General features: G+C 66.6%; 2 protein-coding genes across 5 annotated transcripts in view; one reads left to right on the top strand and one right to left on the bottom strand.

Moving 5' to 3' along the window:
- Positions 1-23079, bottom strand: part of DPP6 (dipeptidyl peptidase like 6) — a 507074-nt gene that overhangs the window by 203973 nt on the left and 280022 nt on the right. The window lies entirely within an intron of this gene.
- Positions 5168-20289, top strand: PAXIP1 (PAX interacting protein 1). Its single transcript, XM_056134816.1, is given in 22 exon segments — positions 5168-5298; positions 6236-6370; positions 8165-8208; positions 9834-9897; positions 11994-12107; positions 12602-13240; positions 13380-13619; positions 13622-13865; positions 13962-14056; positions 14622-14717; positions 14813-14950; positions 15128-15249; positions 15376-15560; positions 15736-15779; positions 15933-16003; positions 16381-16483; positions 16853-17021; positions 18209-18309; positions 18782-18916; positions 18986-19061; positions 19138-19198; positions 19876-20289. Coding segments are annotated over 22 exon segments (2967 nt in total). The 5' UTR covers positions 5168-5223; the 3' UTR covers positions 19892-20289.

The raw sequence follows: 23079 nt of genomic DNA, 5'->3' as shown, positions 1-23079 counted from the left end.
CCGGCAGTGTTCCACGGGAGCTCCGCGCACTCAGGCAGACGGTCACACCTGTCCTGACGCTCCACACTGTTTTCACCTCTTAGTTATTCCCATGGGCCCACAGACCTGTGCTTGGGGTGTGGGGAGGGCACGTGCCTCCAGGCTGTGCCCTCCAGGGATCGGAACTGGGGGCTTCGGCTCTGAACCGATCCAAGCGAGGCCTGTGCTCGGCCATCTGAACGGCCTCCAGTGCCTTACACTTTCCTTCCTTCCTCCTTCCTTCCTTCCTTCCTTCCTTCCTTCCTTCCTTCCTTCCTTCCTGCCTCACTCCCTCCCTCCCACCTTCCCTCCCTTCCTCCCTCCCTCCCTTTCCTCCCCTCCCTCCCTTCCTCCCTCCCTCCCTTTCCTCCCTTCCTCCCTCCTTCCTTCCTCCCTCCCTCCCTTCCTCCCTCCCTTCCTCCCTCCGCCCCTCCCTCCCCTCTGCCTTCCTTCTGCCTGCCTGCCTTCTTTCTCTCTCCTTCCTTCTTCCTTCCTTCCTTCCTTCCTTCCTCCCTCCCTCCCTCCCTCCCTCCCTCCCTCCCTTACTTCCTTCCTTCCTCCCTTCCTCCCTTCCTTCCTTCCTTCCTTCCTTCCTGCCTCACTCCCTCCCTCCCACCTTCCCTCCCTCCCTCCCTCCCTCCCTTACTCTTCCCCCCACCCGCTTTCTTGCTTTCTTTGGTTTTGGGCCACACCCTGCAGTGCTCAGGGCTTACTCCTGGCTCTGCCCTCAGAGATCACTCCTGACAGTGCTTGGGGGACCACGCGGGGTTCCAGGATCAAGGTAAATGGCTACTTGCTGTACTGTCACTCGCGCCTCAAGCTTCTTTAATGTGAAAAATTAAATCGCGCATTCAGCCTGATAGTTAGGTCCTATGAAAACCCTGGGAAACTGAATTCCCTGCAGAACAGCCGCCGCTTACACAGAAGGGAGTCTATCAAGTCATCTTCAACTCCCCACAGTTATATAAAACTTACCGGAATTTCTAGCTGGGTTCGTCTCTCCGTGATAAAATCGGCCCCCTCTTCCTCGACTAATGACCAGACTGCATGGGCGGACACATTCCTGGGAACTCATTGAGCGCTTAAAGCTCCTTTTAAGAAAAAAAAAAATTAAACCTTAATCTTATCTGCTAAAAACAGGGCCAGAAAGATAGGGCCTTAATCTTATCTGCTAAAAAAATAACACAGGGCCAGAAAGATAGTTCAGTGGGTAGGGCAGTTGCCTGGGGTGACCGACCTGCGTTGGATCCCCGGCATCCTATTGAGTCCCCTGAGCACTGCCAGGAGTAACCCCTGAGATCATCAGGTGTGGCCCCAAAACAGAAATGCCAAAACTCCCAAACCAACCCCCTCCCCCCAAACAAAGCAGCACCCCTTTCCTGTGAGGGTGCCTTTGCGCAGAACAGACATTTCTGCCTTTGCGCAGAACAGACATTGCGCAGAACAGACACGGGAACAGACATTTCTCTCACAACCCGCCCGTCCGAACGCAGGAGAAACAAAAACTTAAGCTGCGGCCAGGATTTTCTCGTCCCTGTCCTGCTTGGGGCAGGGAAAGCTTTTATAATTTTTTCTGCTCCGGGGCTTAATATTTTAAAATATTGTTCTTGGGGCCAGAGCGATAGCACAGCGAGTAGGGCGCTCGTCTTGCACATGGCCTACCCGGGTTCGATTCCCAGCACACCATATGGTCCCCCGAGCATTGCCTGGAGTAATTCCTGAGTACAGAGCCAGTAGTAACGCCTGTGCATCGCTGGGTGTGACCCAAAAAGCAAAAAAACTCCAAAAAACAACAACAACAAAAAACTTTCATTGAAAGAAAGTAACCCTCCCCAAACCAAAAACCCGTGACATACCCGTGGGGAAAGTGTTTAGTCTGACGTGTAACTGTATGCTTAGCTTGTGTCTGACCGAGGAAACAAGTGCAGAGGAAGATTGCCCAGCGGCGTGGGAGGGGGCCGGGCGGACGCTGGTGCGGCCGAGGCAGGAGCCAGGTTTTGAGTCCCAGGTTCTTCAATATTTTCAAGCAAGGAAAGATGCTCCGGCCTTAGCGCCGGCTGACTCTCAGGGATCATTGCCCATTTCCTGAGTTTCCCTCAGGTCAGTGGAGGAGGCTTCAGGCAGAGTTGGCCGTTCCTGGGAAGCACGGAACGCTGAGACAGACCTTAGGGGCGGAACGCGTGTCGGAATGTGTGTCGGGTATGGGGAGAGATGCAACATCGTGTGAGGAAGCTGTGGTCCCTCCCTCACTGGCAAGGGGAAACTGAGGTTTCCTCCTCCTGTTTCTTACTCGGCCAACTAAGCCTGACCCCAAAAACTGATGCTGGCTCAGTCCTCGGGAAGACACGAAGGGCCTCCTCAGGCAAGCTCTTAGGCACTTGCAAAAATGATGGGGTTCGCCTTGCATGGTGCAAGCCTGCCTGTGGGGTTCCGGGCTCCCCTGTGCCCGTCTCCACACCTGGCGTGGCTCCAATAGGATTCGTAAGAAACGCTGCCTCTGGGGGGAAGAGGCAGCTATTTTTTTTTAATTTTTATTAGTGAAATACCTTGAAATACAGTTGCAGACTTACAAGTTTTTGTGCTTGGGTTTCAGTTATACAATGATGGAGTACCCATCCCTCCACCAGTGCCCATTCTCCACCACCACTGATCCCAGTAGCCCTCCCATCCCCCACACCCCCCATCCCACCCTGCCTCTGTGGCAGGGCATTCCCTTTTGTTCTCTCTCCTTGTGGGTGCTGTGGTTTGCAAAAGAGACATTGAGTGGCAATCATGTTCGGTCTAGAGTCTACTTTCAGCATGCTTCTCCCATCCTGGGAGGATCCTCCCAGCACCCTTTCTTTGGTGCTCCCTTCTCTAGCTGAGCTGAGGCAGCTTTGATTTTGTCCTTCAGGGCTCACCTGGGAGCCAGCAGACGAGGCAGTGCGAGCAGCTGGGGTGCCTGGACCTTCTTCCCGGTGAGCTTGTCCTGGCAGCTGTCCGCGGACTGGAGCCCCCCAGGTGCAGCCCCCACAGGAGACGGGGCCACCACCCGAGCAGGTGCCACTGACATCGGTAAGGATCTGGACTGAGCCAACAGCTCCAGATGTTTTTGGCTTTCTAGACTCTGATGTATTGGCCAAGGGTGAGACGTGGGTCGCTGAATGCAAGGCAAGCGCCCTGTCGGCTGTACTCTCAGGCCGCTCCCGGGGTCTCGTCAAAACCCAAAATACAAATTCTAGTTGGGGCCACAGAGATCGGACAAGGGGCAGCCGCTTGCCCTGCATGTGGGGGATGCCGGTGCCAGTGCCACTGGGGGCTGGTCAAGTGGGAAGCCAGGGAGGAGGCCGTGAGGGCGGAACCTCCACCTCTGCCCCCTTCCCCCCCAGGTGCCCGCTGAATGCCGCCTGCCTGGCGAGGTCTGCAGTGGAGAGCCCAGCAGCTCCTGAACAGCTCAGCCGTTGCCGCTAACGCCGCTCCCAGGATCCGCTTGTCCTGCTCAGGTGGGAGATGCTGTCCCCTTTCAGGGGCTTGGGCGGGAGCTGGGAGTGCCCCTTGCAGGAAGGGCGAGTCAGCCCTGCCCTCTGCACCCTCGCAGAATAGAATTCCAGGAGAAATAGTGAAGCAAAGTCATCTTTATTCAAAGAAATTTAGGAAGACAGGACGGAGAAAAATGTGTTTTGTTTTGGGGCCACACGCTGCTCGGGGAAGTCTATGGGATGCCAGGGATCGAACCCAGCTGGCCCCGTGCAAGCAAGGGTCCTCCTCCCCGCAGGACTGTCTCTGGCCCCAGGAATACACCGTTAAGAGTCTGGGGCAGAGCTGGAGCAGATGGCACAGCGGGTAGGGCGTTTGGCTTGTACAAGGCTGACCCGGGTTGGATTCCCAGCATCCCGTAGGGTCCCCCCAGCACCGCCAGGAATTCCTGAGTGCATGAGCCAGGAGGAACCCCTGTGCATCTCTGGGTGTGACCCAAAAAGCCAAAAAAAAAAAAAGTCCGTGACACTGAGTGGTGGGGGGCAGAGAAGGCGACCTAGCCGCAGCCAGCCTGCAGAAGGGCTTGGCTAGTCGGGGAGGCGTCCCCCAGGGCCAGCGGCCGCCCTCCTGCAGCGTCCCCGGGCCTTGGGCTTCTCCCAGGTCCCCGCTGCCAGGTGGGGCTCAGGCTCTGCGTCTGGGAGGGAGGGAGGGAGGGAGGGGGAGAGAGGGAGAGGGGGTCCTCCCGCCCCGGCCTGGGCTCTGTGGCCAGCGCGCCCAACCCCCTCCCCACCTTCCTGCTCTCCTGGGTCACGCCCGGCGGTGCCCGGGTCGAACCCGCGTCGGCTCCGACCCCAGTTTTCTCCTGCGCTTTGCTACTTCCCCAAAGCTCGTGCCCAGGACGTCGAGGGGTCCCGGGATGCGAGGGTCGCGGGGTCCCGGGGGTCGTGTGGTTCCGGGGTGCATGAGTCCCGGGGTGATGCGTCGCGGGGTCCCGGAGTGAGGGGTCGCGGGGTCACGAGGTGCGTGAGTCCCGGGGCTGCGAGGGGCGCGGGGTCCCGGGGTGTGAGGGTCGCGGGGTCCCGGAGTGAGGGGTCCCGGGTCGCGGGGTCACGAGGTGCGCGAGTCCCGGGGCTGCGAGGGTCCCGGGGCCCCGCAGTGAGGGGTCCCGGGGTGCGAGGGCCACAAGGTGCGTGAGTCCCGGGGTCCCGGGGTGCGGAGCCCCGAGTTCCCGGGCCGCGGCGAATCGCCGCCACGCGCCACCCCCGCCCTCCCCCGCGCCCCGCGCCGGAGTCCCGGGCGACCCCGCGCCGGCCCCGCCCCTTCCGCCCGAGGCCCCTCCCGCCCGGCCCGCAGCCCCGCCCCTTCCGGGCCGGCCCCGCCCCTCGGCCGGGCCCCGCCCCTTCCGGCCGGCTGCGCGGCGCCGCGGGGGCCGACGGGAGCGGCGGGCGCGGAGCGGCGCACTGCGCGGGGGGGCGGGGGGCGCGGGGCGCGGGCGGCGGGGCGCGGGGCGCGGCGCGGGGGGCGGCGCGGCGGGCGCGGCGGGCGGCGGGCGGCGCGCGGCGCGCGGCGGGCGGGGCGCGCGGGCGGGGGCGCGCGGGGCGCGGGGCGCGCGGGGCGGCGGGCGGCGCGTCCCCCCCGTTGCCGCGATGGTGCGGGCCGGGGGCGCGCGGCTCCCGCGCTCGGGCGGGCGGGGCGGGCGCCGTTGGCCAGCGAGCCCCGCGGGCCGGGCCGGGCCGGGCGGCCGCCAGCATGTCCGAGCCGGCCGTGCCCGCCGACCTGTTCCGCGACGTCAAGTACTACGCGGTGGGCGACCTGGACCCGCAGGTGCCGCGGGGGGCCGGGCCGGGGGCGCGGGCCGGGGCGCGGGGGGACGCGGCCGGGCCGGGGGCGCGGGCCGGGGACTGGCCGGGGCGCGGGGTCCCGCGCGGGCCGGGGCAGGCCTGGGGGCGCGGGGGCGCGCGGGGCCGGGGGTCGGGCGCTGGGGGCGCGCGGGCACGTGGCTCGCGCCCCGAGCTGTCACCGCCGTTGCCACCCGGAAGCGCCCGGACGCGGCTGTCCCGGGCCCTGCCCCGCCCCCTGGGCAGCGTCGCCAGCCACGCGCGCGCCGGGTGGGCTTGGGGACTCCGCGCTCTCCCCCGACTCCGAGCCCAGCCCGGGTGGCCGCGCCCCCCACTCCGCCCGCAGGCCCCGTGCCCCTGAGCCCCCCCCCCCCCCCCCCCCCCGCGCCCCGGCAGCTCCCCGGGCCGGGCTGGGGACTGGGGTGTCCCCCGCGAAGGCTGCACGTTGCCCCCGGCTCTGCCCGGGCGTGAGGGGCCCGCAACCCCGTCTCCAAAACGCCTCCGTGCCCTGCAAAGTCTCCAGGCTGCCGGGCGCCGCAGGCTACTGGGGTGGCCCGGGGGTGCGGGCAGCGGCGCTGACCCCGCGCTTGGCGGCCAGTGCTCTGGGCCCTGCACCCCCACAGCCCTGCTGCTGCTGCCCCTTCACCTCCACCCGGGGTGGGGGCACCGTAGCTGCACCCGGGCACGACCCCCATCGGACCCAGCCTTCCCTGGCAGCCTGCCCCTGGGCAAGGTCCCCCATGCCTGGTCGCCTTCCTGCAGAGAGAGAGAGAGAGAGAGAGAGAGAGAGTGTGTGTGTGTGTGTGTTCTGTGTGTGTGCTGGGTGGGGACGATGCGCCCCCTTGAGCTCGGCCCTCCCAGGGGCAGTTGGCAGCTGTGCCCCGCGGTGCTCGGGGCAGCGCTGACCGCGGGCTGCATTCCAGGTGCTGCGGCTCCTGAAAGCGGGGAAGGCCAAGGAGGTGTCCTACAACGCGTTGGCCTCGCACATCATCTCCGAGGACGGGGACAACCCTGAGGTCGGCGAGGCCCGGGAGGTCTTCGACCTGCCCGTCGTGAAGGTGGGTCGCGCCCGCCTGGGGGTGCCTGCGGGGGTCTTCGTGTGGGAGTTCAGCTGCTGGCACGCGGGCTTTAGCCTTTGCCCAGCTCCAGGGGCTGGAGGCGTTTTCTTTGTTGGGTTTTGTTTGGGGGCCAGCCCCGGGCATGCCCCGGGGATGCTCCTGGCTCTGCCCTCAGGAATCAGCCCCGGGCGAGGCAAGCGCCCTGGGCCAGGCCCGTTTACCCCTCGCATCCCGGCGGAGTCTTGCTGGGAAGCAGTGGGAGGGGGCCCTCGTTTCCCTCTTTACTGGACATGGGGTCCTGGTTGCCGGGCAGTAGCGGGGACTTCAATGACCAGCCTTCAGGGCTGTGCCGGCTTCCTGCTTCTGCGCTGGTTCCCGGATGCAGTGACCCTCAGGTCAGCTGCTGTGCTGGGGCCCACACACACGCTGCCCCCAGTCCCCCGAGAACCCTTGTGCCAGCCGGGGCTCTCGCAGCCCTCCCAGCTGTGCTGGAGTTGGGCTGTGGCCAGGCGGGGCCACTCCGCTGGCCTGGAGACAGGCCGGGTAGAAATACTGGTTTTAGGAGCTGCCCCGTCCCCCAGACATCCAGGCCCCGGCGTGCAGCCTGGGCACCCGGTGTAGGAGGATGCTGGCCTTTCCCTGATGTGGGCAGGTCCCGGGGCCCTGGCGGGTCCACAGTGAGGGGGTCAGTCTGGATGGACCCACGCGGTCGCAGCCCTGAGCCGGCAGGGGCCTGTCGTCCCCAGCACCGCGACGGCTGGCGTGGCCTCAGGCCCCTCTGAGGCACCCAGGGCGGTGGCACAGCAGGAAGGGGCTCGCTCGCACACAGCGGCCAGCCCAGGCTCATCCCCACGGGGGGTCCCAGGGCCGGAATTGGGCATGGCCCCCAAGTCCAGTGGACAAAGGTCGATGTGAGAGCAACAAAAAAGTGCTGGGAGGACGACGCGCTTGGGAGCCTCCATCTGGCTGCACAGACTTGTCATGGTCCTGCGCCTGGCAGTGCCCGCCCCGACTCCGTGGCACAGCCACGCCACCTGTGCGATCTCGGGCCACTTCTGCCACGGGGAGGCCCACTCAGCTGCGCACGGGGCAGGCCCTGGCTCTGGTGCGGGCGGCCAGCAGAAGGTTCAGTGCTGAGTGCGGAGATGCGGGAAACACACATTCCCCACCCGAGGGGCTTCATGGCCCAGGAGGGTCTTTCTCCCGGGACCACTCCCTGCAGTCCCGGGTTGAGGAGCGCGTGCCCAGTTGTGTGTGCTCACACGCGTGCCCGCTACACTGCGTGTGCCCCTCGTGTGCTCACCATTGTGCGATCATTGTGCGTGTACTCCGCACACGCATTCACCATGAGTGTGCCCGTCATGTGCGCCACCACGTGTGCCCGCCAGGCGTGTGCCCAGCCCTTGCGACAGCCCCAGGACTGGGAGTCACAGTCCAGGTTTCATGACGCCCCCAGGCTGTGGGCTGGGCTGGCCTTGCCGCATGGGCGAGCGTGGCCTCCCTCGACCCGCCCCAGACCTGGGGGACTCGGGGTTCCCGTGGGAGGTGCTGGCGGCTGATGTGTGTCGACCGGGAACTTAGTCTCTGTACGAGCAGGAGTCTGGGCGCTGCCCAGCTGTGTTGGGGCCGGGGGGCCACCTGCCGGGTCGGCTCCCTTGCGGCCCTGCTCCTTCTCCTCCTCCGCGGTGGCCGGTGGCCGGTGCCCGGGCCGTGTCTGCGCGGGCGCTGAGGGGCTGAGTGCTGGGCCGTCCTGTTGATCACACTGAACGCTGTTTAATTTTGTTTCCTTTGCAGCCTTCGTGGGTGACTCTCTCTGTCCAGTGTGGAACCCTGCTGCCGTATCCTTTGTGGCAAGGAAGGAAGGAGGCCGGAGCACGGGTCTGGGCGCCAGTGCAGGGCGGCTTTCGGCGTCCGGCTTGCTGGGGACCCCTCGGCAGTCTGTGGCCTGTGGCGGTGTTTCAGGACCTCAGTGTCTGGTCTTGGAGACCGTTGGCGTCCTTGGCGTGTGTCGGCCGTGGTGTCTAGACTCTGAGCTCCAGGCCCAGAGGAGGGAGAAGCCCCCAGACCCGGGCATGGCACTTGGTGGCCTTTATTCCGTTCTGCCGGCGCAGGCTCAGGACGCCGCACCGAGCCGGCCCCGCCGTGGCTCCGCTTCCGTGCCGGGTGCTGTATTTCCGGGGGCTCTTGCTTTGCTGGGAGCAGTGGGCTCACCCCAGGCTTGGGGGTGAGACTGGGTCCTCTCACTTCTCACACGAGGTCTTGGCCTGTCAAGGGGGACCCTGTGTGCCTCGCCTCACAGCTGCTGGGGGCTCCCCTCGAAGGATTGCAGGCAGGACCCCCTCGAGCAGCCCCTGTTGTGGGCAGTGCTCCCCTTGAGTGGTCCTTGTGGGTGGGCGGTGCTCCCCAGCCCGCTGCTGCCGGGAGTCCTGTTTGTCTTCTCCCTGGGTGCGAGGGGCTCCTCAGGCGGCCGAGAAGCGGGCATCGCCGTGCAGGGTGGGTCTGTGGGTGTGTCCGTGGGGAGGAAGCGGTGCTTTGACCCAGTTCCAGTCTTGGACGCCCTCCAGTCAGTCTTGACAAAAGGCCTCGTTCTGCTTTGAGCGGAGCGGAGTGTCTGGGCCCCTGCGCAGGGCGTGCGTCGCCCGGGTGCTTGCTTGGCGCGTCAGGGTGTCGGAGTGTCAGCCGGAGCTTTCTGGCGGGGCCTGGGAGTGAGCTGGTCGCTTCTCGTTCCAGCACCGAGCTCACTTGCAGGCTCACGGAGCTGGTGGCTGGCGGGGCCTTGAGGGGACTCCTGGGGCGGGTGCTGTGTGCGTGCACGTGCGTGTGATCCTGGGGTCCGTGTTCAGGGCTGGGTGTGTAACCTGTGCGAGAACATTCCTGAATATTCAGGTGAGTGTGTGCGGTCGGTGTTTGTGTAATAGGGATGTGTGTGCTGAATGTTTAGGGGTGAGTTGTGAGTGTACATCTGTGTTGCTGTGTACTCGTGTGTGTGTACGTGTGATCCTGAACACGGGTGTGTGCATGCGTGTGTTCTGAGTACACGTGTGCATGTGTGTTCCTGAGTATCTGTGTGCCTGTGTTCCTGAGTATTTACCTTCTGTACATACGATGTGTGTGTGTTCCTGGGTATTAGTGTTTATGTGTGTGTGTGTGTGTGTGTGCATGTGTGCGTGCGTGCTCCTGAGTTACTGTGTGCATGTGTGTGTGTTCCTGAGTGTTTACCCGTGTGAGCGAGCGTGTTCCAGCGTACTTGGGGTGTGTGAGTGTGAGCGTCTGTGCGCCCCTCCGTCCCGCAGATGCTGCCCATTTCCCGCTGCCTGGGTGGGTGGGCGCGCGCGTGTGGGCTGGGACAGGCTCCGGCGCCCCCTGCTCTCTCCGCCATCCGCTTCTCTCCTGGGCGCTGAGGGCAGGGCAGAGGGCGGCCGGGGCACCAGCCTGGCGCATGGAATCTTAATGAGACCCACAGAGCGAGCGGCTTCTCCCCAGAGTCCGGCCAGGTCTTCTCTGGAGTCGCTGCCTGCCTCTCTCAGGTAAGCACGGGCAGCGCCGCGCGTGGAGGGGGTGCGGGGCGAGCAGGCCGTCGCCAGAGCCCTTCTTCACCACGGACTCGCCCACAGCCGGGTTTCGGTTGGGTCGTGGGCACGGCGGGGGGGGGCACTGTGTGGGGGCCCCCGCCTAGAGCTGACGGGCACCCCCCTGGGGACCCGCGCCAGTGGGTTTGCAGACCAGACCTGGCTGAGTCGCAGAGAAAAGGTAGGGGTCGTGGGGGGCGTGGAGTGGTGTGTGCCGGGGGTCAGGGCTGGGGAGGAGGCCGATGGCAGCCGGCCTCGCTACATCCCTGCTCTTCCCAGAGCCGGCCCGGCTCCCCGTGTCCTGAGTCGCGGCCCCCACGCGCCCCGTGTCCTGCGTCAGGGCCCCTAGCCTATCAGTGTGGGGCCTTGGGAGGGGTCCCAGCCGGGCTGGGGGTGACTTGGGCCGCTCTGTAGGCAGCCTGTGGTCGGCCGGTGCATCCTGTAGTTCTTCAAAACCGGAGCTTCGGTTTTTGCTTCAGTTGCGAGCGATGGTTAGAAATGGACTTTCCCTCCCGTGACGTGGCACCTGTCAGCTCCCCGGTTCTCACGTCGTGACTGTCTGTCCGTGTCTCGGCGGCCGGGTGTTGGTGTGGAGCCGTGCTCTGGTGACGTGTGGTTGGCAGGAATGAAAGTTGGCGGCTGCTAAGATCGCTTGTGGTTCTTGTCTGACGCTTGTCCGTGTGCTCCAGATTCAGTAAACACCAGAAAACTTTATGTTTTGGATTTTGGCCCACACCTGGCGGTGCTCCGGGCTCCCTCCTGGTGGAGCGTGGGGACCCTGCGGGGCACCGGGGATTGAACCCGGGCTGGCCGTGTGCAAGGACTATTGCCCCAGACCCAGAAAAGTTTTAAAAATGGAAATACTTGATCATTCCTTTACTCTCTATGCATGGACTCCGTGTAGTTGGCTGAGGGCGAGTGCTGCCCTTTATTCTGTGTGCGGGTTGGATTTCTGGGTTCTGTCCCGGTTGTCCGTGTTTAGGAGGGGAGAGGGGGGAAGGGTCAGCACTGAGACGGGCTCGGGAGTGGCAGGAGGGGCGTGCGAGCCCGGGCGAGCTCAGGCTGGGTGGGCTAAGTGGGCTCGAGGACCCCGGACTCGAAACAGCCCTATGCCGTGGGAGGACGTGGCGCCACCGTAGGGGTCTGGGAAGGGGTGCGCTGGGGTCTGAGTAGCCCTGGGCTGGAGCCTGATGGAGATTCCCCGGGGGCTGGGGGGCCGTGGGGAGACTGTCCCCAGCTCTGGGCTTAGTGTCCCTGAAGGTCTGCGAGAGGCAGAAGGAACCATCCCGGCCACGGGCACCAGCCTCTGCTCGGGTGGGTGCCGGCCCGGGGCCTGTCCGCGACACTGCCCTCCTCGGGGCCCTGAGCCAGCGTGGGCCCTGGGGTCAGGAGGCTTCTTGGGGTCTGGCCTTTGGGTTTCCGGCTCGGTAGGGAAGAGCCCCCGGCGCCGCCAGTGTCTGGGCTCCGCTCCACCACAGCGGCTCTGCTGAAAGTGCCGGTCGGAGCTACTGGCCGCAGGACCGGACGCCGGGGCAGCAGGGAGGACGCTTGCCCTGCACGCACTCAGCCCCGGCTCCATCCCCGGCTTCCCGTGTGGCCCTGAGCAGTGGCCCGGAGTGAGCCCCGAGCACCCCTGGGCATGGCCCCCTGATGGGGGAGAGGCAGAAGCTGCTTCCGTGAAGGGACCAGGGGAGGGGCGTGGAGGGTCACAGGGGACTCGGGGTGTCGGCCAGGCTGAGGCGCGGCAGGTGTTGGACACCCCTTAGCCGACTCGGGAGCTGCGCGGGGCAGGGCTCGGCGTCCGGGAGCGCAGGCAGCCGCGGTCCTGTCCCTCCGCCTTTCAGCCTCGTGTCCTTGCAGCTGGCGCAGGGCGGCCGTGCGGGCCGAGGGGTGGGCTCTGGGCGGGGGGACTCGGGTGGCGGAGGGCCCGGGCATGGGCGCGGTGCGGACGCGTCCCCTCTCCCACTCTGCTGCTTTCGTTGACTCCTGGCGCAGTCGAGGCAGCGAGTGCTGTGCCGGCCTGTCCCCGCGTGCTGACCGCTGCTTCCTCGCAGGTGTCGTCTGAGGACAGAAGTGCCCTGTGGGCTCTGCTCACCTTCTACGGGGGCGCCTGCCAGCTGGCGCTCACCAAGAGATGTACGCACCTGGTGGTCCCCGAGCCCAAGGGGGTGAGTGCGCCGCCCGCCGCCGTGTCCCTAGGGCGGCTCCCGAGTGGGCTCGAGGCCTGGGGCCCCTGGGCCACCCTGCCGAGGGTGCCGTGCTTGGGGGGTTTCTTGGGGGCCCAGGGTCTGGGGATGAGACTGGGCGGCCCCTGCCCATCCCTTCTGTGGCGTGAGTCTTTCTGGAGAGTCCGTGCCGGCCTAGCGGGCCCTGCATCCTCCTGGGTTTTGTTTCTCCCTGTCCAAGTCCCCGCCCGAGTCCCCGCAGTGGGGGCCGGCTGGGGGCTGCTGGTCTCCCCCGCTGGGCGGGATTGTCAGAGGCTGCAGGGAAGGCGCTTCCTCGGGGCCCTCCCCCCGCCCCCCTCGGGATCCTCCGCTTTTGCAGCGCTGGGCCGCACCACCTGCCGTCCCCGCCATAGGGGAGCAGGGCTGGGGGGCTCCGCCTGGCCCCCCGTCCCCGCCCGTCGGGGAGCTGGGCTGAGGCCTCCGACTGACCCCCGCAGGAGAAGTACGCCTGTGCTGTGAAGAGGGCGAGCGTGAGGGTCGTCACTCCCGACTGGGTCCTGGACTGCGTTTCTGAGAAGACCCGGAAGGACGAGGCGGCCTACCACCCTCGCCTCATAGTCTACGAGGAGGAGGAGGAGGAGGAGGAAGAGGAGGAGGAGGAGGAGGAGGAGGAGGAGGCGGCGGAGCACGAGGAGCAGGACTCGCAGAACGAGGGGAGCACGGATGAGAAGTCGAGCGCGCCCAGCTCCCAGGGGGCGTCCCCGGGGGGCGGGCGCTTCTCCCCCTCGGCGCGGCCCGCGCAGGCCCGGGGGGAGCTGATGTTCGACGACTCCTCGGACTCGTCCCCCGAGAAGCAGGAGCGGAACCTGAACTGGACGCCCGCCGAGGTCCCGCCGGTGGCCGCCGCCGCCCAGCGCCGCCTGGCCCCGGGGAAGGAGCCGGGGCTCATCAACCTGTGCGCCAACGTGCCGCCCGTGCCCGGGAGCGCCCTGGCCCCCGAGGCCCGGCCCGGCCTGGCCCTGCACGGCGGCGAGCGCCCCGAGATGGTGGCCTGGAGCCCGGCCGTGCGCACGCTGCGCAACATCACCAACAGCGCCGACATGCAGCCCCCCGGCCGGCCCCCCAACGTGGCGCAGGTGAGCGGGGCCGGACGGGCTGCCCGAGCGGGGGCGGGGGGGGGGGCGATGGGCCCGGGGATGGCTGCGGCTGCCCCGGGGCGGGAGCAGGTGGGGGCGGCTCAGCCTCCCGGAGACGCAGGAGCCGCCCGTCCCCCAGATCCTGCAGTCCCTGTCGGCGCCGCCCAAGAGTCTGGAGCAGCCGCTGAACCACAGCCAGCCCGGGCCGGGCAGCGCCAGCGCCGCCCTCTTCAGCCCGCCCAGGGGCGCCCCGGAGCCGCGCCCCGCCCCGCCCGCCCTGCCGCCCCCCGCAGCCCCCCGTGCTGCGCCTGCCCCCCCCAGCAGCTCCTGCACCTGCAGCCGCCGCCGCCCTTCGCCCCGCCGCAGGCCCACGCCTTCCCGCCGCAGCCCCTGCACCGCCCGCTGCAGCCGCAGCTCCACCCGATGCAGCAGTTCCACCCGCTGCAGCAGCAGCAGCAGCAGCAGCAGCGCCCGCACCCGCACCCACACCCGCACCCGCACCTGCACCCACATCCGCACCCGCACCCCATGCCCAGCACGCAGCCCCCGGGCCCGCCCGCCCAGCCGCTGCCCCCGCACCCGCCCCAGCCGCACCAGCTCTTCGGCCACGACCCCTCGGTGGAGAGTGAGTGCGGGCAGGGGCGGGGCGGGGCGGGGCGGGTCGGGTCGGGTCGGGTCTCTGCCGCCCTCCCGGCCACTCACGCCTCTCCCCGGCGCCCAGTTCCGGAGGAGGGCTTCCTGCTGGGCTGCGTGTTCGCCATCGCCGACTACCCCGAGCAGATGTCGGACAAACAGCTGCTGGCCACCTGGAAAAGGGTGAGGCCCCGGGCAGGCCTGGGGCTGACCGTGCGTGCGTGTGTGCGTGTGTGTGCGCGTGCATGTGCATGTATGCGTGTGTGTGCGTGCGTGTGTGTGCGGTCCGGCGTGAGAGTGCATGGGGGCCACACACAGGAAGGCAGGCCCGCTCCGCACGACAGGGCTCAGGCCAGGAGCTGGGCGGGTCAGTAGCTCATCTCGATGGCAGCTGAGAGGCTTCCGCTTCCTCCCCACGTTCTAGAGCTTCCCCTGCGAGGCGTGTTCAGGGCCCCCGGTGTGACCACGCATCTTGGGAGGGGCCCTAGTGCGGCCGGCCGCAGTGAGGCCGGGTGGGGTGACCAGCCCCGCCCTGGCACGCAGCCTGAGCCTTGTTCCGAGCAGCGAGGGCAGCTGGGGGGTCAGGCCTGGCTGCTCTCAGGACCTGGGACAGACGCCAGCAGGGATGGAGCTTCTGACTGGAGAGGGGGGAGTGGCCACGCACGGGACACCTGGGTCGACCCATTACCGAGGGCCTGGCGGCCCCGGTGAGGCAGGACCGGCGGCTCACGGGGCTCTGTCTGTGCAGATCATCCAGGCCCACGGCGGCATGGTGGACCCCGCGCTGTCCAGCCGCTGCACCCACCTGCTGTGCGAGAGCCAGGTCAGCGGCACCTACGCCCAGGTGAGTGCCCGCCCCTCCGCGCCGTGCGTCCCTCCGAGAGGGGCTCCCAGGCGGCCCCCACGGCTGAGTCTTGCCCCGTGCCGCCCTGTCCGCAGGCCATCCGGGAGCGGAAACGCTGCGTCACGGCGCACTGGCTGAACACGGTGCTGAAGCGCCGGCGGCTACTGCCGCCACACCGGGCCCTGCACTTCCCGGTGGCCTTCCCGCCCGGGGGCAAGCCCTGCGCCCAGCATGTGAGTGTCCCCGCCGGCCACGGGCTGGGTTCTGGTTCTGACACTTTAGGAGCCCTGTCACTGCCTGCTCCCGGGGCTGGGCGGCCCGCACTGGCCCTGACTGGCCCTCCCGCCCCTGCCCAGCCCCCTCCCGCCCTGCCTGGCCCTGCCTGGCCTCACTGCCCGCCCACCCTGTAGATCATCTCCGTGACGGGCTTCGTGGACAGTGACAGGGATGACCTGAAGCTCATGGCGTACCTGGCAGGTGCCAAGTACACGGGCTACCTGTGTCGGAACAACACGGTCCTCATCTGCAAGGAGTGAGCGCGGGGGCGGGGCAGCGTCCTGGGGGAGGCGGAGTGCGGGGGCGTCCTGGGCGGGGCGCCTGCCCGCCCTCGGGCTGAGGGGGCGCTGCGGGCCCCTGAATGCCGTGGTCCCGCCCGCAGACCAGCCGGCCCGAAGTACGAGAAGGCGCGGGAGTGGCGGATCCCGTGCGTGAACGTGCAGTGGCTCAGCGACATCCTCCTGGGCAACCTGGATGCCCTGCGGCAGGTGCAGGGTGGCCGCTACACGGCCTTCGGCCTGGCCGACCCCTTCGCGCCTGCGCCGGCGCTCGTCTTCAACCTGCTGGGTGAGCCGCCTGCACCCACCCACATGCCCGGCCAGCCAGCCAGCCCTGGGGGTGCCCAGAGGCGGGGCCGCTGGACGGGGTCCCCTGCGTGCCGGCCTCGGGGTGTCCAGAGGAACCAAGGGTCTTGGCAGAGGGACGCCCGGACCTCCGGGTGACGATTGGCTTCTTTCTGCAGACGCCTGGCGGGTTCCCGTGAAGGTGTCGGCGGAGCTGCTGATGGTGCGTCCCAGACCGGCAGCCACAGCAGGGAGTCGGGGCTCCTGGGCGTGGGAGGGGACCCGCCTCGGGCAGAGATGACGCGGGCCGGGCTGATGGTTCTGAGGGGTGTGGGTGCGGGGCACGCGGGGCTGCCTGACCGCCCTCTCTGCCCAGGGCCTGAGAGTCCCCCCGCGCCTGAAGCAGAACGAAGGCACGGCCCTGCAGCCCTCGTCCAAGAGAGCCAGGTGCGGGCGCAGCGGGAGGGCGGGCTCTGTCCTCGGCACGTCAGGGACCCCCCCCTCCCCGAGACCCCTTCATGGTACGGCGTGGGCTGGCCCGTCCCCTGGGTGCTGCACACCACCCACCCGCGTGTCCTGGCCCCGCAGGGCTTCCAGAAAGCTCCACCTGCCATGCCTTGGGGCCCCAGGTCTCTCTGGCTCGTGTCACAGAGCTGGGGTTCGGCGACACGAGCTGTGCCCCAATCAACACCGCCCCTGGTCCAGGAGCCGTGAGGAGGCTGGGCTGGATGTGGTCGGGGCTTCTGGGCCTCGGGGAGAGGACGGCGGGCTCCGGACGCCCGGTGGGCGCTGGGGTGAGGTGTGCCCTGCTCTGCCTCCTGCAGGGTCGAGGACGTCCCGGCACCCACGAAGAAGCTGACCCCGGAGCTGACCCCTTTCGTGCTCTTCACTGGCTTCGAGCCTGGCCAGGTGCAGCAGTACATGAAGGTGACGCGGCGTCCGGCCTCCGGGGTTCCAGCCTCTTCTGTGCCTGCGTGCGTGTGGGTGCATGTGGATGCACATGTGTGCTTGCATGCGTGCATGTGCGGGTGTGTGCCGTGTGCGTGCGTGTGTGATGCCGCGTGCCGTGTGCGCTCTTCCTGGTCTTCCTGTGCCCTTGCAGGGGTCCCTGCTCTGCCGGGGCTTCAGACAGGCTGTCCCCTGGCACAGATGCGGGGCTGTGGTGCGGGTGACCGGCCCCTGGGCTGGGCCGGCCGGGCCCGGCTGTGCATGTGACCCGAGTTTATGGGGAAGCTGCGGTGGCCAGCGGGGTGCTCCCATGACACGCCTGCTCTCGCTTCTCCCTGCGGCCCGCAGAAGCTGTACACCCTGGGGGGTGAGGTGGCTGAGTCCGTGCACAAGTGCACACACCTGGTGGCCAGCAAGGTGACACGCACGGTCAAGTTCCTGACGGCCGTGTCCGTGGTGAAGCACATCGTCACCCCGGAGTGGCTGGAGGAGTGTTTCAGGTGCCAGAAGTTCATCGGTGAGTGGCGGCTCCCGTGGCGACCCCCCCTCCATCCCCCACGCTCGCTCTCAGCTGCCCAGTCCCTCCCACGGTGCGGCCAGGCCAGGAGCTGTGGCGAGATGGGTGTGGGGGCTCCCCGCAGGTTGGCCCCTCCTGTCCCCTCTCACCTGCTGCATGATCCCGGAAACGTCCTCGGTTTTGTTCCGATTTTCTTTGGGCCACACCTGGATGTGCTCAGGGGACTGAATCAGGGTATCGAACCCAGGCTGGCTGGCGTTGTGCAAGGCAGGAGCCCCACCCCTGGCCTGTGCCTCTGGCCCCTGGCTTCTGTCCTGTCCAGCACATGGTCAGGCCCCCCAGCATCTGTGCTTTGCCACATGTTCTTGGCGTGATCTCAGCATGTTCTTGCCGTGCTTTTGGGGCCTGGCTTCCCTGCAGACTCGATCGAGTCTTCCCGCCCACGTCCCTCAGGCTGCAACCTTGCCCTCCCACAATGGGTGGGGCCACGTGGCTGCCCTAGGCGGGCCGTGGGCCTGGTGCAGGCCTGAGCACTGATCCACGGGTGGGTGCAGAGCCGCGGCCAAGCTGGGCTTCCTGGACCCCGGGGGCTCAGCTGTCTGGCGGCTGCGGGATGTGGGGCAGGTCCCGTGGCGCTGGCGGGAGAGGACTTGGCGGCTCCATGTGGCAGGCCTCCCTGGGCCCCACACGGGCTGGTTCCATGGGGAGGGACGGGGCAGCGGCCTAGACAGCCTCAGGGAAAATCCAGGGTCGTCCAGGGCTGGACTCGGTGACTGTGAAGAGCAGAGGGCTGAGGTGGTGTGTGCCCCGGGTGCGGGAGTCTGGGCTGACCCTGCTGGGGTGTGGGGGGGTGTCTGGGCCGGCCCTGCTGGGTTCTGGGTGGGGGATGGGGGGAGCGTCTGGGCCGGCCTTGCTGGTGCTCAAGGGACCATTTGTGGTACTGGGGATTGGCCTGGGGCTGCCCCTTAGCCTGTTTCATGGCTGAAGGCGGCGCTTGGCCGTCTCCCTGCCCGATGGCAGGGGCACTCGGGGACAGGCACACTGCTCAGGAGCATTTATACTGTGCAGAGGAAGGGGTGAGGCTGGACAGGTCCTCCATGCCTGGCTTCCTGTCTCCCGCGGGCCCGCGTCCCAGACCACCCTGCCCCCTGCCCTGCCCGGCCCCTCCCGACCGGCCTCTCTTGCAGACGAACAGAGCTACCTTCTCCGGGACGCCGAGGCCGAGGTGCTCTTCTCCTTCAGCCTGGAAGAGTCCCTGAAGAGGGCGCACATGGCCCCCCTCTTCAAGGTAGGCCCTCCCTGCCGCCCCCCATTCAGTGCCGGACAGGCTTGGTCCCATTTAAGCCAGTGATTCCCCGGGCAGTGAGAATCGGGTGCCAGTACGCGTGTGCCTGACGGACTCGGGGGTATTTGGACGCATCCTGCTCGGCTGGCAAGTGTCTCTGCGACACAGGGGCCGTGACCGACGCTGACTGAGAAGGGATGTCCAGTGCGGCACTGCTCCCGACAGCTGGCCGGGGGGTCACGGAAGCGCTCCCCCTGCAGATGGTCTGGGGGGCAGTGGTGCTCCCCTTAGCAGGATCCCTAGAAAGACAGGCTGGCCCTCGAAGTAACGCCTCGATACCCAGACACTCGTGGGCATGGGAGGGTGGGCCAGTGCCCGCGCAGAGCCTGTGCTCCCTTGCCGAGCAGACCGACTCGGAAGTGCCCGGCACCCCCAGGGTGGCAGGCCCAGGGTGACGGTGCTTCCTCCCGCGCAGGCCAAGTACTTCTACATCACCCCCGGCATCTGCCCGAGCCTGTCCACCATGAAGGCCATCGTGGAGTGTGCGGGGGGCAAGGTCCTGCCCCGGCAGCCGTCCTTCCGGAAGCTGGTGGAGCACAAGCACAACAAGGTGGGTGACGGCGGCCGGCGGGCGGCCCCAGCGGCGGCCAGTGGCGAGAGACGCCCTTTGTGTCCGCAGAGCCTGTCGGAAATCATCCTGATCTCCTGCGAGAATGACCTGCACCTGTGCAGGGAGTACTTCGCCCGGGGAATAGGTACGCGCCGCCCTCCCCGCGCGCGCGCCCCCGCCCGGCCCCGGCTGACGCGTGCCCGCCCACGCCTGTCTTTCAGACGTGCACAACGCCGAGTTCGTGCTCACGGGGGTGCTCACGCAGACACTGGACTACGACTCATATCCTTTGGGCGGGGGACTCTGCGCCCTCCCTGGGGGTCGGGCCCTGGGGACTGCGGGGTTGGCCGTGGGGCGTCCACAGTCAGCTGCCCGTCGGCTGCGCTGTCCCGCTAGCCCAGAAGGTTTTGTATTTCAGGCATCAATGGGGAAAGTGTCCTTCGTTCCCACTGTCACTGGAACCTCAGCACTGCTAGAAGATTCCACACAGTGCCCCTGGACTCCTCACAGGGTGCTCCTGCGAGCTCAGGGCAGTGGGACTGTTTGTTTTGCAGAGGTGGCTAGGACGTGGTTAGGGTTCTGGTCGTATTGGGAGGGCAGGGCAGGAATCCTGGCCTTGAGTGTGGCTGCGGAAGTTGAGGTTAGGGCAGCGTGTCATGATTGTGACTGGTTAGGGCCGTGGTCGTGGCTGAGATGGCGGTCAGGTTGGTTGTAGTGGTGAGTGGAACAGTGATTATTTGGCAGTGGTCGTTCGCAGTGGTCATGGTGGTTTGGGCAGTGGTCGTGGTGGCTGGTAGGGGTCGTGGTGGTAGCTGGCAGGGGTCATGGCTGGCAACGGCTGTGGCATGGCCGGACAGTGCCAAGCCAGCCTGGCTGCAGCGGGCACCCTCAGGGCTCTGTGCCGGGCGCTGCGTGGGTCCGGGATAGAGCCGCGAGCCTTGATTCCTTGACGCGCCCACGTATAAATTCCACTGACGGGTGGCGTCGCGCGGGCAGCCCTGGCGCCCGTGCAGCAGAGTTTTCCCGCCGCTGTCTCGGATGACGAGCACGGGAGCAGGAGAACGACTAACCATAGGCTACATCTGAAGAGGTGTGATTTTAATATGAGAAACATAAATTATGTTTTGTACGATAGGACCGGACGAGCCCACGTTCGGTTTTATGATTCATTTGCCGGGTTTTTCAATGTTTTCACGACACTGTTAAAGGAACTTTAGCTACAAATGAAATATGTAAATAAAGGCCTGATATCTCTATAAATTATGGATGTGAAATTTCGAAACGTTTTGTACTTTATTTTTATTTCTGACACACTTTTCTTTTATATTGATATCTTGCCCACATTTGAAATAAATGTACTTTTGAACTTAGAACTGAATGATCTTTTTATTTCATGTTTTAGGTGTATTTTACATGAGCTTTTGCATCAAAAGTTCATCACCTTTTAAGTGTGTGTGATTAATCGAGTGCAGGTCTTGGCACGAGATGCTCTTAACTCCCGAGCCATGTCCCCGACGGCTTTTTTTAAATGCGTGGTACTTTATTGAAACACGTGACTCACAGTTATCATTCACAGTCGTTGCTTCAGGCATTGAGTGTCCCAGCGCCAAGCCCGCCACCACCGTGGGCTCCCCTCCGCCGCTGTCTCCAGTTACCCACCCACTCCCAAGCCTGTCCCCTCGTAAGCCTGTTCCCAGGGCCCACACATGTGCCAGCCCGCTGCTTGTCAGAACACATGTCGACGGTGTCACTGGTCCTTGTGGCTCCCTGGGCTGATGGGGCCACTTGCTTCTGTGCTGTTAGCTCTGACCCGGGGGCGTCTGCGCAGCTCGCTGCAGTGCTCCTGGCTGTGGGAAGCTGAGGTCGGGAGGCGGCTGGAGGCTGGGCAGCGGGCCGGGCCCGGGGATCCGGCTCACCTGGGTCGGCCCAGCTGCGGCCTAGGTGGCGCGACCACATTTGAAGGCAGAACATCTCTACTAACGTTTTCCCCAAACAACGGAGCTTGATGGCCGTGGGAAGGGCAGAGCCGGGCCAGCTCCGTGGTAAACGCCTGGCCCGGTCCCCAGGGTGCCCCTCTCCGCCCTGCCACACACACGCCAGCACAACACACGGCTGTGACGTCTTCACGGGTCAGCCATGGCTGCCACAGACACGCGACGTCTGCCGTCCACTGATGGGCAGCATCGGCCCGGCATCACTCGCCGAGAGCCAAGTGACGCTCCGGCTCTGCATCTGCGCCCGTGAGCTCCGACAGCCGCTGCTCACAACAGCCCAGAGCAGCACCTGCCGGGTCCCCACTCAGCTTCCTGCTGGGGTGGGATTCTGACCCCCCGAAGGCAGGACCCTCACGCAGCTCAGGGAAGTGTCCCGGAGACCCTCCAGACCCCGTGCCTCTCCCAAAGCCCTTGGTCTGACTCTTCTCCCTCACTCCAGTCGACTGCTCTGAGCTGTGCCTGGCGGCGGCAGGGCCACTCCCAGCTCTGCTCAGGGTCACTCCCGCTCTGTGCTTGGAGCTCACTCCTGGCTCCGTGCTCAGGGCTCACTCCTGTTTCTGTGCTCACCCCATCACGTGACCGCTGTGGATTCGTGCTCAACATTGTGTTGGCCTTTGGACCCTGATGCAGAGCGTCAGCCAGGGAATGGCCTGTGGTGGTGGGACGGTGGCAGGCGGCTGCCCGGAACAAGCTTTCAGTCCAGACCCTCCTCGAGGGAGCCGGAAAGCTGCACATCTGCCTGCGTCTCCCAGCTACTCACCTTGAGGCCGGGCACCCCGGCCCCTGGTGGCCTCCTGCGGACCTGCAACCTGGTGGACCTTGGGCCCAGCGCTGCCCTCTGCTGCCCTCTCCCGGCGGCTCAGAGAAGACGAGACTGGAATCTGGGACAGTGGCCAGGGGGCTGCTTCCGCTTTCAGTGAGGGCGCCCCCCCATTCCTCCCCCCCGCCCCCCGCCAGGTGTGGGGTGTCACCGGGGCCAGGCTGGGACAGTGCATGTCTAAGAGCCCTGCTCTGGGCTTCAGGGCATTGGGCCAGAGCTGGAGAGGAACAGGGCGGGGAGGGACACACCAGCTCCCCAGGGAGCTGCAGGCATGCATATGCCCACGTCCCCGTGTGCGTGTGCACGTGTGCATGTGCGGGCCCAGGTGCATGTTGTCGGGTGAGTCCAGCCATGTGGTGGCTCAGGCCAGTGACCCAGCAGGTGCCTTCCCCGGCCAGCCTGGTGCCTGCCTGCTGCTCTCTGAGAGCCACCAGGACAGGCCCGACAGACGGGGACTCGCCCGGGGTGACAACTCCCCCTGACTGCCTGCTCTGGGGACACACACTGTCCCGTTCTTGCTACTCCTGAGCAGAGCCGGCCACCTTCAGGGCCTGGGGAGGTTTCAGGCTCCAGCCTCGGGGCTGAGGGCGCACTGCCAGGCCACAGAACAGCAGAACAAAGGCCCGGCAGGTGGTGGTGTGGGAGACGCGCCCCCAGGCTAGAGCAGCTGGGGCTGGCGCCTCTGTGGCCCGCAAGCGGTCCCCCACCTGCGTCCTCTCCCTGGGTCCCCTCCTCTGCCCCCTGCACCTGAGTCCCCTCACCTTCACGTGCTCCCCCCACACACTCCTGGGTCCCTCCTCCGCCCCTGCACCTCGGTCCTCCATCACGCTGTCTTGGTTGGGGGGAGGAGCAGGGGCACTGGAGGGCTGAAGCTCAGAGTGTGGCGGGCCCTGCCCCACCCCACGCTGGCTCCGCCCCGCAGCAAGGCCCCGCCCCTCTCCACGCTGGCTCCGCCCTGGTTAGGCCCCGCCTGGCGCTGGCTCCACCCCCACACTGACCCCGCCCCACATGACAGGTGAGACTTGCTGGCAGCCTGGGGCAGTTGGCAGGAGACGCCCCGCTCAGGGCAGGCTCCATCCTAGGGCCTGGGTCTGGGTCCTCCTGCGCCCGCAGCTCTGCGGGGAGACGCACTGGGGTGGCACCGAGGGCACAGGGGCGGGGCTGTCTCCAAAGAGCCAGGAACACGGGCTGTGGCTCTGCAGCTTCCGGCGGACCGTGCCCAGCCACCCCTGCCCCGCCCGCTTGTCTTTCCCACGGGGTGCCCCCAGCTGTTCCCAGATGGAAGTCCTCTGCCCCGCCCCGCGTCACAAGGGCTCCCCCACACCCCCAGGGACAGTGCAGCCCCGCCC

Source organism: Sorex fumeus, unplaced genomic scaffold, assembly GCF_029834395.1.
Source record: "Sorex fumeus unplaced genomic scaffold, SorFum_2.1 ptg000107l, whole genome shotgun sequence".
NCBI classification, from domain to species: Eukaryota; Metazoa; Chordata; class Mammalia; order Eulipotyphla; family Soricidae; genus Sorex; species Sorex fumeus.
The sequence above is the reverse complement of the archived record's forward strand: the minus strand, read 5'-3'. Positions and strand labels throughout refer to the sequence as shown.